Raw genomic sequence first — 16,534 nt, 5'->3', positions numbered from 1 at the left:
TTCCTTATGCGGCCCAGCCTCATCCTGACTTTGCTTCCTGCGGCCCCCAGGTAAATGGAGTTTGAGACCCCTGATCTACATACAGTATGTGTTCGTCTACAGCAGGGTTTTTTTTCAGTTTCTCTCCATCGCTCTCTCTCGATGTTCACACTCAAACAGGTTAACCAGATAAAACATTATTAAAATGACTTTCCACCGTCTTCCAAAATGAAGAGCATGGTCAAATCTGCAGCTCTATCCAGCCTCTGCGCTAACTCCCACCTCCCCTCTTCTGATGAGTCATGCTGTCTGCTCATATGTGCAGAGACAAGACGGCTTCTGTGAGTGACCAATGCTGTCTTTGTGAAGGAGCATGTTTTTGCAGACAGGACAGAAAGCATAGGTGAAGAGGGAGTTAGAGAGACTAGGCAGAGCTGGATGCCCAACCATGATTGATTAACATTCACCAGTTTCCAAGCGGCTACATTAGGCAGATGAAAACTTTACTGCGGTAAGAAACTGCAATATCATATTTAACACTTCTTTCAGGATATAGTGATGGATTCTTACATCTGGAACCCCTTCAGGGTCCCTTTAATGGTTGTGGTTGTGTTTATGAACATCACTGTGATCCATATAAAATAATATATAAAAACTAAGACAGGTAATTTCTCCAACAGGTCATTAAAAATGACAGCAGTAGAGATTGATGATGGTTCAGCGGGATACAGATGAAGCAGATACTATGAGCGTCTTGCATGACCTGCGCTGCCCCTGAGCTCACCGCTCCAGTACACAGCGCTGGAAATGCATCATCGCTACATCGTACTTCTAGGATGATGCTATTCTTCCATTCACGTCACAGACAGATTACTCATTTATTACACAAGGACCGGAGTCGGCATCTGCTCTACTGCCTGCCAAGACGACAGAAGCAATCTCTATCGCAGCGCATGTCACAGTTTGTTCAATAATAATCCAGAAAATGGAGGTAAAGGTGTATTAAGGACAACAGCAAATAAAAAAAATGGAAAAAAGTACATACCACATTAATTATACATAAGTGTTCCTTATCACACCATGTAAATATTATCCCTGACATGGCAACATTAACAAAGTAACCGGTACACACATCTTCCTCCCTTATCTCAGGGAACGGGTCCTTTTATCTAATCAGTAAAACTTCAATACACACTTTACATAGTGGTGGATCCAACCGGCAGGCATGTTTATGTTATGTTATGGAGGAACTAGTTGTCAATAGATACCTGCACAAACCCCAGGTCATTGCCCAAACTTTTATGGTAGTGAGATAAAATCTGATGTCAGCATACAAATAAAGAAAAATTCTAGGTGCTCAATTAAGCTTGCTGTTGTGAACAATGAAATATTTAGGGGGAAATATACAAATAGGTGTTTTTTGAGCAGTTTTGTGCTTTATAACCTCAAGACGTGAGGTTTGGCTCTTATACAATCAGGTCAAGGTATACACCCCCCCCAAAGAAACATTTCTGTATTCTACTACAAGCAATTTCTTCTGAAACTAAATGAGAAAGAAATACCCAAACAGTTGTATGCAAAGTGAATCCAGCCAACAAAAACAATGTTTACTATGCAGATGTTAGTTTTAAAGAAAACCTGAACTGAAAATTAAAAGTCAAAATAAGCATACACAAGTCATACTTACCTTCCATGTAGTCTACTCCTCAGTGTCTTTCTCCTGTCCCGCGTCCTGTTTGTTCACTGTGATCAAGGGAATTTTCTGTCCTCCATTTTGAAAATGGCCATTACCCCATAACAGCTTTCTGGTCAGCACACAGTTAAACTGTAACATCGCCCACTTGAGCCATAGGGAAACATGGACATTACCTGGTACATCAGTTTTCCTCTCAGCTATAACTGACAGCAACTGATATTTTACTGACAGCAACTGATATATTTCAGATCTGACAAAATATTGTCAGAACTGGAAGGGATTATTGTGAGAAGAAAATGGTGAGCTTCTGAGAGGAACTGGTGGCAAGGTAACTATGTAATGTTCAATTGAAGTTACCTCATGTGTTTATTTTAAATATTTTTACTCAGTACAGGTTCTCTTTAAAGACAAGAAATGCAAAGCACTTAAACAATTAACTAGTGTTCCTGCACTCAAATTTGAAATGTGGTTTTGGATGCTTCAGATGAGAGCCCGAGTCTTTATATATGCGGACTGCTGCAGGGGATGTTAATAAACCCTTGTAGCGGCTGCACTTCCTTGGTGCATTCCATCTCTCTGATCCCTCCTCCTCCATAACTGGAAGGGAGTATCGGAGAGTTGGAACTGGACATGGAGTTCAGCGGCCAAAGGTGGAGACAGGGGTGAGTAATTCCCCCCCCCCCCCCCCAAAGATTAAAGACTATTTTTTTAATCCACAATCTGGACTGTATGTGACACTTGTAAACGTCCAATAAACTAAACACCAGCAACAAAAATTAAAAGAGGCATACCTCATGCATCGTCAGAAGATAGTTTAATATGCTCTGAAGTTCATCTTCTTTGACCCCTCGATCCTAAAGAAAAGAAGACATTGACAATCACATCGCATTGTTCCATATGCAGACTTCACCCTGATTACATAAGTGGTAAGATCACCATCATCATCAAGCACTTTTTTTTTTATCTCTTTAAGATTTACATAACACTGACATCTTCTGCAATGCTTTACAGAGTCCACTAACTGCCCCTAACTGACACCAACTCCGCCTTCCCAGCCCACCCAAGGAGCTCACAATCTAATTAATCCCTACCATAGTAATATATCCTTCACAGTCTTAGGGCTTGTTCACACTACAAGAGCTTTTCTGAGCACTTATGATTTTAAAAGCTCCTGCTAATGTTATCCTATGTGTGTTCACACTGGAGGGATGTGATTTTGTAACAATCCCCCATAGCATTGCATTAGCAAGAGCTTTGCAAAATCACTAGTGCTTAAAAGCTCTTGTAGTGTGAACAAGCCCTTTTAGGGGACCAGAAGTGAGGAAACTCACTTTAGATTTGATACTTATCTAAGTAGATTAAAGACTCTGGATACCATATAGCCCTCCCGGTCCTCAGTCCATCCGGTTGTTCCCATGCTGTCCCTGGTTGATTCAATCTCATAGGTCAACTAACTCTTCAATACTCCTCCTGCAACCTTCAGATCTACTGCCTGGGCCTGTGCACACGCAGAATGGATGGGTTCATCATCGGAGCTACTAGGGGGCTCCCAAATAATTCCGAAGGCTGTTTGAGAAGTACTGAAGACCTAGAAGGTCAAATAACTTCAACTGGGGGCGGTGCAGGAATGCTCTATGCTATCCTGAGTCTTCCCTCACTTCAGGTTTGCTTTAAGCCAATTTCAGGGGAAGCATATTAGCTTACCTGTTTGTTTTTGGAACGGGGAGGGGTTGACTGAAATGCCTGGAGGAAGCTCATGCAAACGCAAAACCGCCACTCACGTGTCCCGCCGCAGATCGGGGCCGCTTGATACCTCCATACTCAGCCTGGAAGCCGGCAGGAGCATGAGATAGGATGCAATAGACAGTTGCTCAGGATTCCCATTGTTCTTTGCAGCCCAATAGAGATCCCAATGCTTATGCCGGCCACCGGGATGTGTACGAGGGATTGAGGGGAGGCATGACATGTAAGTATCACATCACAGCAGCGATCAAAGCTGGTGAAGTGGAAGCAGTGACTAGCCCAGTGGGAACAGACACTGTCCTTTCTCATAGGCTTTCATTGCATACATTTTGGCAGCCGTCCGGGGCGGAAGTTCGGACTATGCTCTCTGCATTCCTGCAACGCTGTAAATGGATCCTTTTCTTTTACAAGTGGAAGTGAAACCTATTTTTAACATTAGAATCCACTTCTGCGCAGAGCATAGGTTAAAAGAAATAGTGTCCCTAACAGGTTTTTTTTTTTTTAAAGGGGTTCTTTCGCGAAAAAAGTAGGCAGTTAAAAAATGTGACAGATGACAGGTTTTGGGCCAGTCCATCTTTTTTAAGGGGGATTCTCAGGGTTTTCAACAGCATTTCCTGAACAACAGTTGCAAAATCTAATCTGACATAATAGTGTGCAAGTGATTAGGGAGGCCAGCTGGTATCTTGCTATTTTGGCAGTTAAACTGCTGTTCAGGAAATGCTGTTGAAAACAAAGAAAGCCCTGAGAATCCCCCTTAAAAAGATGGACTGGCTCAAAACCTGTCATCTGTCACATTTTTAACTGCCTACTTTTTTCGCGAAAGAACCCCTTTAACAAGTGTGAACCGGCCCTTACAATAAGAGGAAAAGGGAACACAGGCTACATGGTTATCTCATCTTAGGGCTGATTCACAAAGCTTTTCTGTTGAATTATCTCACCTTTCTTATTCACTGAAAATTTATAACTCCTTAAAGAGGAACTTTGGTGAAAAGAGGAAAAAAAATCATTACATTGCAAGGTGAGAAGTCAAAAAATAGAGGCGAAATCAAGAAATGATTGATATTCATTCATATTGTTTGATCCAGAATCAGCCTGCATGTAATCAGCTTTACTACTAGCAGACATGTAAAAAAAAAAAACAGACAGCACCAACTGCGATTATCTATAGCCACACACCCCTAACAATATGATAGGCTAAAAGATTGTTGTTTTTTTTAATAGATACTATGCATATGCAGAGGGAGATACTGGCTGCTTGGCAGTTGTAAACAGTCATTATTGCCCACAATGCAATGAGGCTCCCACAGTGTGATGTCAGAGTCTAGGTGCTGACAGTTAACCCTTTTCACTATGACATGCACATGTTCATACAAATGCATTCACAGAATTCAATCCTCCAGGAACCACGGCTATCTCTACAGCTACACACTGTTATGCCTGGATTTGTGTTTTTTGTCTTGTTACTGACCCCTGTGGCCAGGGTTTAATCTCGTGCACTCCCGGCCAGGGTTTAATCTCGTGCACTCCCTCCTTCCCCTGGCTGTGACTAGTGTCAGGACGCGCACAGCTTATGCTGGTGTGTGCATGGTGGACATGAATATATTTTGTTAGCTCCCTTGTGCGATTAGTCTGATGAGTGGTTTGTCCCAGGAGAGGACGTCAGGATGTGTGCTCCCAATCTTTAGATAGGTTTGATGCAATGAATATTTGCATGTCTGCACTATGCATGTTACAGGGCCAGAGTTAGGACACCTGGGGTATCTCTGCGCTGAGTAGGTGACCAGGAAAGAGAATGCATTTTTTTGTACTAAGACCCCAGATTTTGACTTAGCTGTAGGGGTAGCTGTGGCTCCTGTATGATTGAATTCTGTGAATGCATTTGTATGAACATTTGCATGCGAGTGTGCAAAGGGTTAACTGTCTTTGCCATTTTGCTGGACACACCCCCTTTACCACCTCCTTAATAACCTATTGAAATGTCTTAACTTGAGGTGATGTGCCTGGATTTCTGTGTTTTTTCTAGGACCTAGGTGCTGACATCACACTGTGGGAGGGGTTTCACCACAATAACAGCCATACAGAACCTTTGGACGATCTATTTGTGAAAAAGGTAAATATTTCTCATGGGGAAGGGGTATCAGCTACTGAATGGGATTACGTTCAATCCTTGTTACAGTTCCTCTTTAAATGACTTAACTCATGAATTAGCTCTCTCCATAACGGACTTAACTTATGATTAATCTCTTATCGATTTACCTCATGAATTATCTCATGCATTAGCTCTCCTTACAGTTAAAGTGAAAAATGAGGAAGCTTCGTGAATCAATCCCCATGCCAAGGCGGGCCCGCAGCACAGGAAGCACAGCAGCTAGACAGAGAGAATGGTCTATTTTTACAAGATGGAAGTATATGTATAGAAGGCAGTCCTGAGCCGTGAGCACACAGACATACTAATCCCTTCATGGGTGCTGAGAACAGAACCTAAATAGAAAGAGATTAAGGAATGCACATAAAGGAGATATATTACCTTGAGAATCAGCTGCTTCAGGAAGAGCAACATGAATGCTCGCAATGAAATGATTTCTTTCTGAGAAGGTCGGGAGCCATCTAAAACAAACAACGAACAGTTTAATTTATTCTCTGAAGGACAACGTTTATACTATGAGCAGAACATCAGCCAGTCCTTCAGCCATGGAAGTGTTCTGAGCAATGTCAGTTCACAGCTCAAAACTCCAGATCAAGAACCCCCCACTAGAGTGGCTGGATAGTGTACTGGTTAAAGGGAAACTAAACAGAGGGATCTGGATGTTTCCTTTTAAACAATACCAGTTGCCTGGCAGTCCTGCTGATCTCTTTGGCTGCAGTAGTGGCCGAATCAGATGATAAAAAGAGTGGCACTCATTCAACAGGGGAGATACGGGTGCCGCCCAAGCCTCAAAGGATCCTCACACCTTCGGGTCCCAGTAGCAGCAAACACGATGGAGGCTGGCACTTCCAAAAGTATAACGGTTGTAACGGCTTGAGAAAGGGCTAACACCTGAAACAGCGGGCAGTCGCCGCTTAGCCATTTTTATTGATGTTTCAATAAAGAGCTTTATACTTTTGGAAGTGCCAGCCTTCATCGTGTTTGCTGTAGTGGCCGAATCACACACCTGAAACAAGCATGCAGCTAATCCAGTCTGACTTCAGTCAGAGCACCTGATCTGCATCCTTGTTGAGGGGCTGTGGCTAAAAGTATTAGAGACACAGGATCAGCAGGAGAGTCAGGAAACTGGTATTATTTTAAAAGGAAAAATCCACATCCTTCTCAGTTTAGGTTCCCTTTAAGGGCTCTGCCTCTGACACAAACCAGGATTCGAATCTCTGCTCCTCATATTCAGTAAGCCAGCACCTATTCAGTAGGAGACCTTGGGCAAGACACCCTAACACTGCTACTGACTATAGAGTGTGTCCTAGTGGCTGCAGCTCTGGTGCTTTGAGTCCACCAGGAGAAAAGGGTGTTCTGTGTCTTGTCTGTGTCAAGAGACTGGCAGAAGAGATGCTACGTCTTATTGTTGCAAATCGCAAGCACCTAAGGCTAGGTTCACAGTGGCCATTGTGTTGTGTTCCCTGTAGTAGCACATTATCCGTACGCTGCCTCACATACAGTGAAGCATAGTCAGTGTATGCATGCAGTGTCCCCATGCCGCACTCCATTGTACCGCAATGCACCTGCCACACTGTGAACATTTCATAGGTGGTGCATTGCAGTGCGGCAAGCCCCATTGCAGAGCAGCCGCTGTAGAGTAAGAAAAGAGCCAATCTAAAAAGGCATTTTGACCAATGTGGCATCACATCACTGCAAGAAAAATGCTACGGACAATTGCCATTTTGGACAGATGTCAAGCTATCAGGTGCACCCAGTTAGTGATGATCATGTCTAGGAGAACCCATGGAGAAGCATGTGATCAGTTTAGTCAGGTGATAGATACGCAAGTCTCTAATTTGCTAGTCATGATCACGTGCTGAAGTAGGACGTGTTCACAGCAAATCTATCAGCTGATCAAACAAATCACATCCTTCTCTATGAGTTCTCCTAGGCATGACCATCACTACACCGGATGCAATACTGGTACATATTCATTATGTTCATCCTATTCACAGTTTGAGCCATGCCTTACAAACTTTGAGCTATAATCACTTGAGATCTCTGCCAAGCTGAAGTCTGCCATTTTGTTCACTTATGGACTGAAAAAAAAAAATGAGGATTACTACTCTCCAGCTGGTCAGAAATGTTCTTTAAAATCTTCAACAAACTTTCAATAAACGGGAGATTTATATCTCATCAATCAAACTTATCCTTTACCCTGATGGAAAAACCTGTGTAACTAGATCCTTGAATACCAGCATTGTTTCCAGTGGAAAATGCAACATGAAGCAAGCAGTTGAAAAGAACAGAAAGCCAGTCACCCATCCACTGGGCCAACCTGAAAGCACTCACAGGAAGTACACCAGGAAAAAGGTTTGCCTGGTTACCAAACAGACATGGTCAATGAGATGCTAATAAATTCAACTTGCATGGTGCATGGACATTTAATGCAAAGTGCATGCAATTTGGAATTGGGACAATCAATCCAAATGGGCAATAAGCGAAACTGTCCCAGTTGCAAGCAGCATACAACTGGCATTATATAAGCATGTGACCTGAAAAGGCATTTCCTTGATTAGCGCTTAAAGGACACCTGAACTGAGGGATATGGAGGCTGCCATACTTATTTCCTTTTAAGCAATACCAGTTGCCTGGCAGCCTTTCTGACCCTCCACCTCTAATAATTTTTCTTAATCTAGTCTGAATTCAGTTGCAATTTGCATGCTGGTTTCAGAAGTGCGATGCAGATAGTTCTGCAGCCACTGAGTTCAGCATGACTGCCGAGAACTGCTATGGTTTAAAAAGAAATAAATATGGCAGCTTCCATATCCTTCTCAGTTCAGGTTCCCTTATGGCTGTCACAACTTTTCTTCCCAACAAGACTGAGGTAAAACTTAAAGAGGAACGGTCGTGAAAATCTTAAGATTTATAACACATACAAATAAGAAGTACATTTCTCCCAGAGTAAAATGAGCCATAAATTACTTTTCTCCTATGTTGCTGTCACTTACAGTAAGTAGTAGAAGTCTGAAATTAACGACAGATTTTGGACTAGCCCATATTCTCATAGTGGGGTTCTCAGGGTGCTCTTTATTTTTAAAAGCAGTTAGTGAATGGTAGTTGCTCCGTCCAACTGCCAAAATAGTGTGCAGCGATCAGGGAGGCTGGCCAGCATCTTTATGTAAATATTTTTCAGGGAATGGCTTTATAAAGAATAAAGGCCATGCTGATAATCCCCTATGGAGAGATGGGCTAGTCCAAAACCTGTCGGTAATGTCAGATTTCTACTACCTACTGTAAGTGACAGCAACATGGGTGAAAAGTAATGTATGGCTAATTTTCCTCTGAGAGAAATGTACTTCTTATTTGTATGTGTTTTCAATTTTAAGATTTTCGCGACAGTTCCTCTTTAAAGTAAGATTATTATAGGGTGAGATGTTTCCCATTGGTGAGGCGAGAGGACAGGTTTGAGAACCATTGCTTGATACTTACGGAAAACCAACGAGTCTTATGACCAATTCTTACTTCTCTGCATCACTTCCTGATCATGCAACTGACAGGAGGGGTGGAGGCTCATGTAGACTCGTACAACAACGTATATGCGTGGCTCACAGAACCTATACTTTGTTCAGTGAAACAGGATTAATAAATGTACCTGCTGAGCTGTGTCAGCCCCCACACTGACTATTGTTTATTACAAAGTAGGAGTCACACACCATAAATCATATACAGGAGAGCAGCTCAGACAAGGTGCGCTAAATCTCCAAAGCTGAAAGTAATAAATTACTAGCTGCACGGTCAATGCATTTTATTTGCTCTTGTATTAAGTTCACACATAGCAGTTTCTCAGTGAAATAGGCAAATGTGTATGCTCCAGTAGTAACGCTTCATGGCAGGTCCACAGAACAGATGCACTCTCCGTTTGATGGAACGCTGCTGATGCAGTAATCAGCTCAGAGATGAGTTCTGCCCCAAAGGGAAACAATATCTTACGATGAATGCTGTCTAAATGGATATCTGTCACACACCTTTTACCAAAGGCTTTTCCCTTCCAATAAGCAACGCTGTATCTGCAGCGAATCATTTCCCTGGAGCTGAATCTTCGCTTCACAACTTAGAGAGAGCAAGAAGCTACGGTGTGCAGTAACCACTACTTACTAATCAGAAATCAGCTTCCCTTTGTCCCGGCAAACGACCGCAACCTGAATTCTAAGTGACGTCGCTGGGGAACGGTCTCAATCTTTAAAATGTTGTTATAGCTAAAGTTCAGGAATGTGAAAACTTCTTACTGCAAAAGCACTCTTATTCATAGGATGGCTGCAGCTTTGTCATAAGTGTTTGTGTCTGTTTTGCGTGATTGTTTTCTGCCACAGGCCTGGTCTCAGGCACACACTACTGTTGGGTTGTGAAGCTGAACAGTGAGTGATGACCTCAACACAACCGTTCTCTCTCCATCCATCTCTCCCCCCCCCCCCCCCCCCCCCAGGCATCTAGAAATCTGGCATGAATGTTATGAATCCTACAATGTTCACATCCGCAGACTTTTTAGGCGATAGCAACTAAGTGTTTTACATTTTAAGTGCATCTTTTTAGCAATTGCCATCTAGTTCCTCCCTGTTAAGTGTGTAATCACTTAACCTTTTAATAACCAGGGGTTGGACAAAATAATGGAAACACCTTGAAAATCAACAAAATATATTTTAATGTGGTGTAGGTCCACCTTTTGCGGCAATTACAGCCTCAATTCTCTGAGGTATTGAATCATACAAATTGTGAATTGTTTCCAATGGAATTTTAGCCCATTCTTCAGTTAAAACACCCTCCAGTTCTTTTAGAGATGATGGCAGCGGAAATAGACTTCTTACTTGAATATCTAAAAACTACCATAAATACTCAATAATATTGAGGTCTGGGGATTGTGGTGGCCATTCATTAGGAATGTTCCTTGTACCATTCTTTAACAATTCTAGCTGTATGGATTGGGGCATTATCATCTTGAAAGATGGCATTCCCCTCCGGAAACCATTCTTGAACCATAGGATGATCTTGGTCATCAAAAATAAATAGTCTCGACTGTTAATTCTTCCATGAAGGGAAATCATTGGCCCAGTGGATTTCCAAGAAATAGCACCCCAGATCATCACAGTACCCCTGCCATGTTTTACGGTTGGGAGAAGGCTGTCTGGAAATAATGCTTCTTTCGGCTGTACCCAAACGTACACGCGGCCGGAGGTTGGAAATAAGGAAAACGATGATTGGTCAGAGAAAATCACATTTTTTCCACTGCTCGAGGGACCAATTCTGGTAGTTTCTACACCACTCTAAACGCTTTGAAACATTTGTCTTTGAGAGCAGAGGTTTTCTAATTGCAGTTCTTCCTTGGAATCCAGATTTGTGTAGCTCTCGACAAACAAATTTTGTGGAAACTGGGTTCTGTAGATGTTCATTCAGCTCTGCAGTGATTTTAGGAGCTGTGGTCTTGCGAGCTTTTCTAACAATTCAATTTAGAGTCCGACGGTCTCTCTCAGATAACTTCGACTTTCGGCCACAACGGTGCTTTGCTGAGGACGTTTTTCCTTCTCTTTGAAAGGCAGTCATTACTTTTGAGACAGTACCACTTGAAATGCCAAGCATTCGGGCAGTTTCTGTTACAGTAGCTCGAGCACCAACAATTTGGCCTCTTTGAAAGTCTGAGAGATCTGCCAATTTTATAAATTATAACCAACTTTGGTTTAAATATCTGTAGAAAAAAATTATTTTAATTAAACATATCAAATAACAATGGAAGTACTTGACAGAGGTGCCAAGCGTGCTTTAGTCTCCGTACTGTGTATCACTCCTGTTTATTGCCTGAAGAAGCGGGACTTTGCCTGCGAAATAAATTGTTTATTACTTTAATTGACAGTACTTGTGTCTGTTTTGGGTTGGCTGGTCCACCACCACATCCCGAACTTTTTTGACATTTTAGTGAATTTTATCCTACTGGCACCTCTGTATTTCTCTGTGTATCAAGAATTCCACCCTTCTCTCCTCCTATCCACAGAGAGCAACGTCTTAATCCTGAGTGGGGACAGGCTTGTTCTCCCCACCTGCCTTTTAAGTGGTTGCCTTGGAGGTAACCCTGGTTTGTAAGTATAATTCTTACGTTTCACATTACGTCCTCCATCTTCCAATACAAACTACACTATATTGGGCTCTCGGTTTTCTACCTCTTATAACAGAATAATGAACAAAATTTTTTTTAACATGTCAAGTTTTAATTCCTTAAAACTTGTTCAAAGATCATGATGCCAAAATGTTAGGTGTTTCCATTATTTTGTCCAACCCCTGTATGTATGTATGTATGTATGTATGTATTTAAATTTTATTTTATTTAAATAAAAAAGACAGGAGGCAGAGCAGGGGGATGAAAGGTACACAGTTTTTAAAGCTGCAGTACCAACTACAAACAATCTCTCTTAGCAGTGGGAGGAGGTGGAGGGGCTGTTGGATTGAGTGAGTTGCTTGGTGTTAGGTAACAGACTCCCGCACTCTTGGCAATAAGGAGCTACAGGGTGCTGCAGTTCAGCCTCAAGACAGGTACTTCCAAGATATTTACTGCATAAAGTACAGAAGTGCAATGCAGAAATCCTTCTGCATTGCTAATTAAAGCACATTTACTACTGAATCCATTAAAAAACAGAAACTGAACAAAAGCCTGGAAATGTGCCCAAAATACTTCTGCCCTATATATGAGAAATAGACCTGTAAATAGCTAAAATCTAAATACAAAAATAAATCAAACACTTGAGGGCAACTCCTCAAGTTCTGCATAGACACAGTTTTCAGTACTTGAAAAATGCACACCCACTGAACCCACCAAATATTAAGGAAAAATACACTGATTTTTTTTTCCATACCAAGCAAGCAGTCAATTTTGTCATAGTTCTCCAGCAGCAAGCAACAAGAAGTCTGCTGTCCTGTCCAATGCGGAAAGTCTATATTCCATGTCCTCAAACACCTGCACGGAAAATGCAAATCTTCCTCCTTATAAAGAAAAGCTAACATAAGAGGTGATGTGAAGTGGATAAAAGGGTACACTTCCCAATCCTGATCACATGCAGTGAAGCTTCTGCTTTTCCTTAAATCTTCTTGAAATGATTGGGTGCTTGCAATGAATGCACTGCAATTTCACTGAACAGGTCCTTAAAGCGGATCTGAACTCAGAACTTCCCCTCTGCTCTAAAATATACGCAACAGCACAATAACCTTTACAGAAAAAACATTTCTTTGTTACTACCAGGGCTGTGAAGCATGAGTCGGTGGATTCAAGAAACTGAGTCAGAGTTGGATGATTTTTGAACCAAATCCATAGGCTTTGTAAAAATTAGACTAAGGAGGAGGAGTCAGAGCAATTTTGGATACCTGGAGTTGGAGTCGTTGGTTTCATTAAAGGGGAACTTCAGCCTAAACAAACATACTGTCATCAAGTTACATTAGTTATGTTAATTAGAATAGATAGGTAATATAATCTCTTACCCACCCTGTTTTAAAAGAAAAGGCAAAGGTTTGTGATTCATGGGGGCTGCCATCTTTGTCATGGGGGCAGCATCTTTTTGGTTGAAAGGAGGTGACAAGGAGCAGGAGACACAGTTCCAACTGTCCTGTGTCCTGATTACCCCTCCCAGCTGCACATGCTAGGCTTCAAATGTCAAATTCAAATTGTAAAAAAAAAAAAAAATTGCACCAAAACAGCAGAACGAGAACAACAAAATCAGAAATCCCATAATGCTTTGCACAGCATCAGGGGAAAAAAGCCCGGGCAGTTTTCTTCTGTGCAGCTAAAAATGCGGCTTGTAGAAGAGAAACGAAGTTCTGATGCTGTGAAACTGTTAAAGAAACACCAGGCCTTTTCAGTGCTGCTGAGTCGATTTTTAGTCCAGAGGTTCACTTTAACTGAGGAGTCTGAGAAGGATGATTTTTGTATCAACTCCTCAGCAATGGTTACAACTGATACAAATCCTGCAATAAATCTGAAGTTTGTCTACTTCCTGCTTTCATGGAAGCAGACAAAGGGTTAACATCCTGTGTTTACAAACGTGGCAGAGGAGATTCCTGAGCTGACACTGCTGGGAGATCAAATTAGGGTAGTGATTAGACACATATGAGGGGGAATTAGACAGGCTAAACTCTCTAAATACATACAGGGTGCATTTTCTCGGTTTTCCTTCTGTCCTGTGCAAGACTGCAGGACCACTTTAAGTAAATCACTCCTCTTTGGGGAATGTAGAAGATGTATTCCCTAGTATGTTACCAATGATGTAAACAGAAGTTCAGAGGAGGTTTACATTGGATAAAGTAATTTTTACACAGAAGAAAACTTTTTCTCTTGTATATAAAAAATATAACTCACTTTGTGAATTAAAAACACACCGTCCAAGTAGCAGTCCGTATTAGGTATTAGGCACGGTTCCCACTATAGAGCAAAAGGAACCTTTCTTCTCTGACAGTCGACAGATCCTATAATTATCACTAGTGTTTGAATTTGGAACGCACTAATACTCCCACTTGCCGCTTTGCAGCACCAACAAGCTGACAGGGTCAGGCGAAGTTTACAGCCTAGCAAGGCAGTGAACTCTTCCTGACCATGTCCGCTTGTAAATGCTGTACATTGGCAGTCGGGAGTATAAGGGTGTTTAGAATTGGCTATGCCGAATACAAACACCAAAACTAATTATTATAGGATCCATTCAAATGTGTCACTCTGCAACTGTGGCAGTAGGGTATCGCAAAACCTTCACGATGATAAGACAGTGGATGTGTTTCCCAAAGAAGCCTATTATGAAAACGCATATTCTCCAGATTCCAACTGTACCACAAAGAACCATTGGAGCCAACACTATACTGTTCTGCTCCTGCTGGCCATTAGACATCCAGCTCTAGTAGGAACTGAGCCTTACACCATTGAAATCCCTTTTGCTACAAGGTGCATTTCATGAATGTTTTCCACAATCCATAACACAGACTGCTACTTGGACTGTTTGTTTTAATTTGCAAAAGAAAAAGAAACATTTTTTATCTTTGGAAAAGTCTTCTTTTACAAAAATATTGCTTAGTCCGATGTGACCTCATCTGAACTGCTGTTTACGTCACTGGTTGCATCATCCTGTTAAAGGGAAGACAGGGAAAGATATTTCAGAGTATGCGTTAATGAATGAATGTTGCTTTATTTAAATGGCACTTTTCTTAGTTTTGCGCTGACTCCGGCTGTAACTTTTCTGTGATGGCTAGAACAATAATCTGACTTCTTTCCAGAGACCAGGTCTACAGTCAGGCCAATGCAGCAGTGCATAAAGCTGCAACTTCCTCTTCATCAGAGCACCACAAATTAGCTTGAGGAACAGCTACAAGCTCAGCAAAACATTAAACAAGCAAATCTCAAAACTGGCCCGACTTGCAAGAAATGTGTCAGAAATAACTAATGTTCTCTATAAAAATCACCCATAGAAGCAACATTTCGGTTCCTGGGCCCAATTCATTTTCAGATCGAGAGAAACCTATCATTAAGGCCAGCTGGCAGACTGTGCAGTGGATGGAGCCATGAAGCACTTCATTGTGGCCATCCCCATTCCTGGCAACCTCAAAGGACCTCACTGAACAAGCATTGTGCTGATAGAATAGGGCAGTGTAAAGAGCAACGAGGAGGTCGGGTGTGAAGTAACCCGTGGCAAATATATAAGAAGTGCCTCAACTGATCTACTACAGGAAGCCTCCACATCCAGGACCACAATGTGTGCAGACAGACCCTTTCACTGCTGCTTTCACAAAGTGACACAACTTAAAGTTTTTAAAGTGTACCCGAGGTGATATGTGACATGATGAATAAACAGGTGTATGTACAGTACACAATATTAATAACTAGACTGTTTGACTTGTTTTATTTAGTGGCCTGAAAAAAAAGATAATTTCGAGGCATGGAAGTAACAGCTTCTGTCTTGTCTGTACATTGCGGGAATATAGTAAGGATCACTGATAAGCAGATTAAAGCCATGAACGTTTTCCTGGAAGAATACAACTTCTGAGGGCAGGGAGAGATAAAATACATGAACTACTGTATTCACTTTTTTTTTCTAAATCTAGGACAAATCTGCCACTGATAAAAGACAATAAAACATTCAACCTACTTTGTAAATGTTTAAATATAAAATAAAACCATGGGATACTTTAACCACTTTGTCCTCGACGTATAAAAACGTTGTGGACAGGCGCGCTCCCACGGCCGATCGCGCGTGCACGCGCACTCCCGGCCGCGGATTCGGTAGCCCAGGAATCAATGTATCGGGCTATGGTGCCCGATCACTGATTCCTCTCCCCCGCTGAAAAAGCGACAGCTTCTCTCGGAAGCTACGCTTTTTCTGAGACTATGTCCCTCTAAGCGTACATTGTACGCTTAGAGTGACGTCATGTAAAAAACTTGAGGTTGCCATCTTGTGGCCAAAGAGTAAAACTACATCTAAAAGTAAAAAAAAAAAATTACATTACACACACTTTTCCCTAAATAAAACACTATTTACTCCCCCCCCCTCCCCAAAAATACCCACATAAAATGTTTAATAAAAAAAACAAAACAAAAAAACATTACAATTTAAAAAAAAAAAAACATACATATTTACCTAAGGGTTTAAACTATTTAAATATCTATGTAAAGATGAAATATTTCTATATATATTTTTTTTATAAGCTTGTAAATAGTGATGGATGCAAAACGGGAAAAATGCTCTTTTATTTCCAAATAAAATATTGTCGCCATACATTGTGATAGGGACATAATTTAAACGGTGAAATAACCGGGACAAATGGGCAATTACAATACGTGGGTTTTAATTATGGAGGCATGTATTATTTTAAAACTATAATGGCCGTAAACTGAGAAATAATGAATTGTTTCCGTTTTTTTCTTATTCTTACTGTCAAAATGCATTTACAGTAAGGTAGCTCTTAGCAAAATG

At 41.4% G+C, this 16,534-nt stretch overlaps 1 protein-coding gene across 9 annotated transcripts in view; it reads right to left on the bottom strand.

The window, feature by feature from the left end:
* NBEA (neurobeachin) overlaps positions 1-16,534 on the bottom strand; it is an 866,760-nt gene that overhangs the window by 569,113 nt on the left and 281,113 nt on the right. For all 9 annotated transcript variants that reach the window (XM_068267062.1, XM_068267067.1, XM_068267066.1 and 6 more), the window contains exons 14-15: positions 5,946-6,025; positions 2,467-2,529 (exon numbers count right to left, since the gene is read on the bottom strand). In XM_068267062.1, coding sequence (XP_068123163.1) covers positions 2,467-2,529; positions 5,946-6,025 — 143 coding nt within the window. The remainder of the gene's footprint in view (positions 1-2,466; positions 2,530-5,945; positions 6,026-16,534) is intronic.

The sequence above is a fragment of the Hyperolius riggenbachi genome, chromosome 2 (assembly GCF_040937935.1).
Source record: "Hyperolius riggenbachi isolate aHypRig1 chromosome 2, aHypRig1.pri, whole genome shotgun sequence".
NCBI classification, from domain to species: domain Eukaryota; kingdom Metazoa; phylum Chordata; class Amphibia; order Anura; family Hyperoliidae; genus Hyperolius; species Hyperolius riggenbachi.
The sequence above is the reverse complement of the archived record's forward strand: the minus strand, read 5'-3'. Positions and strand labels throughout refer to the sequence as shown.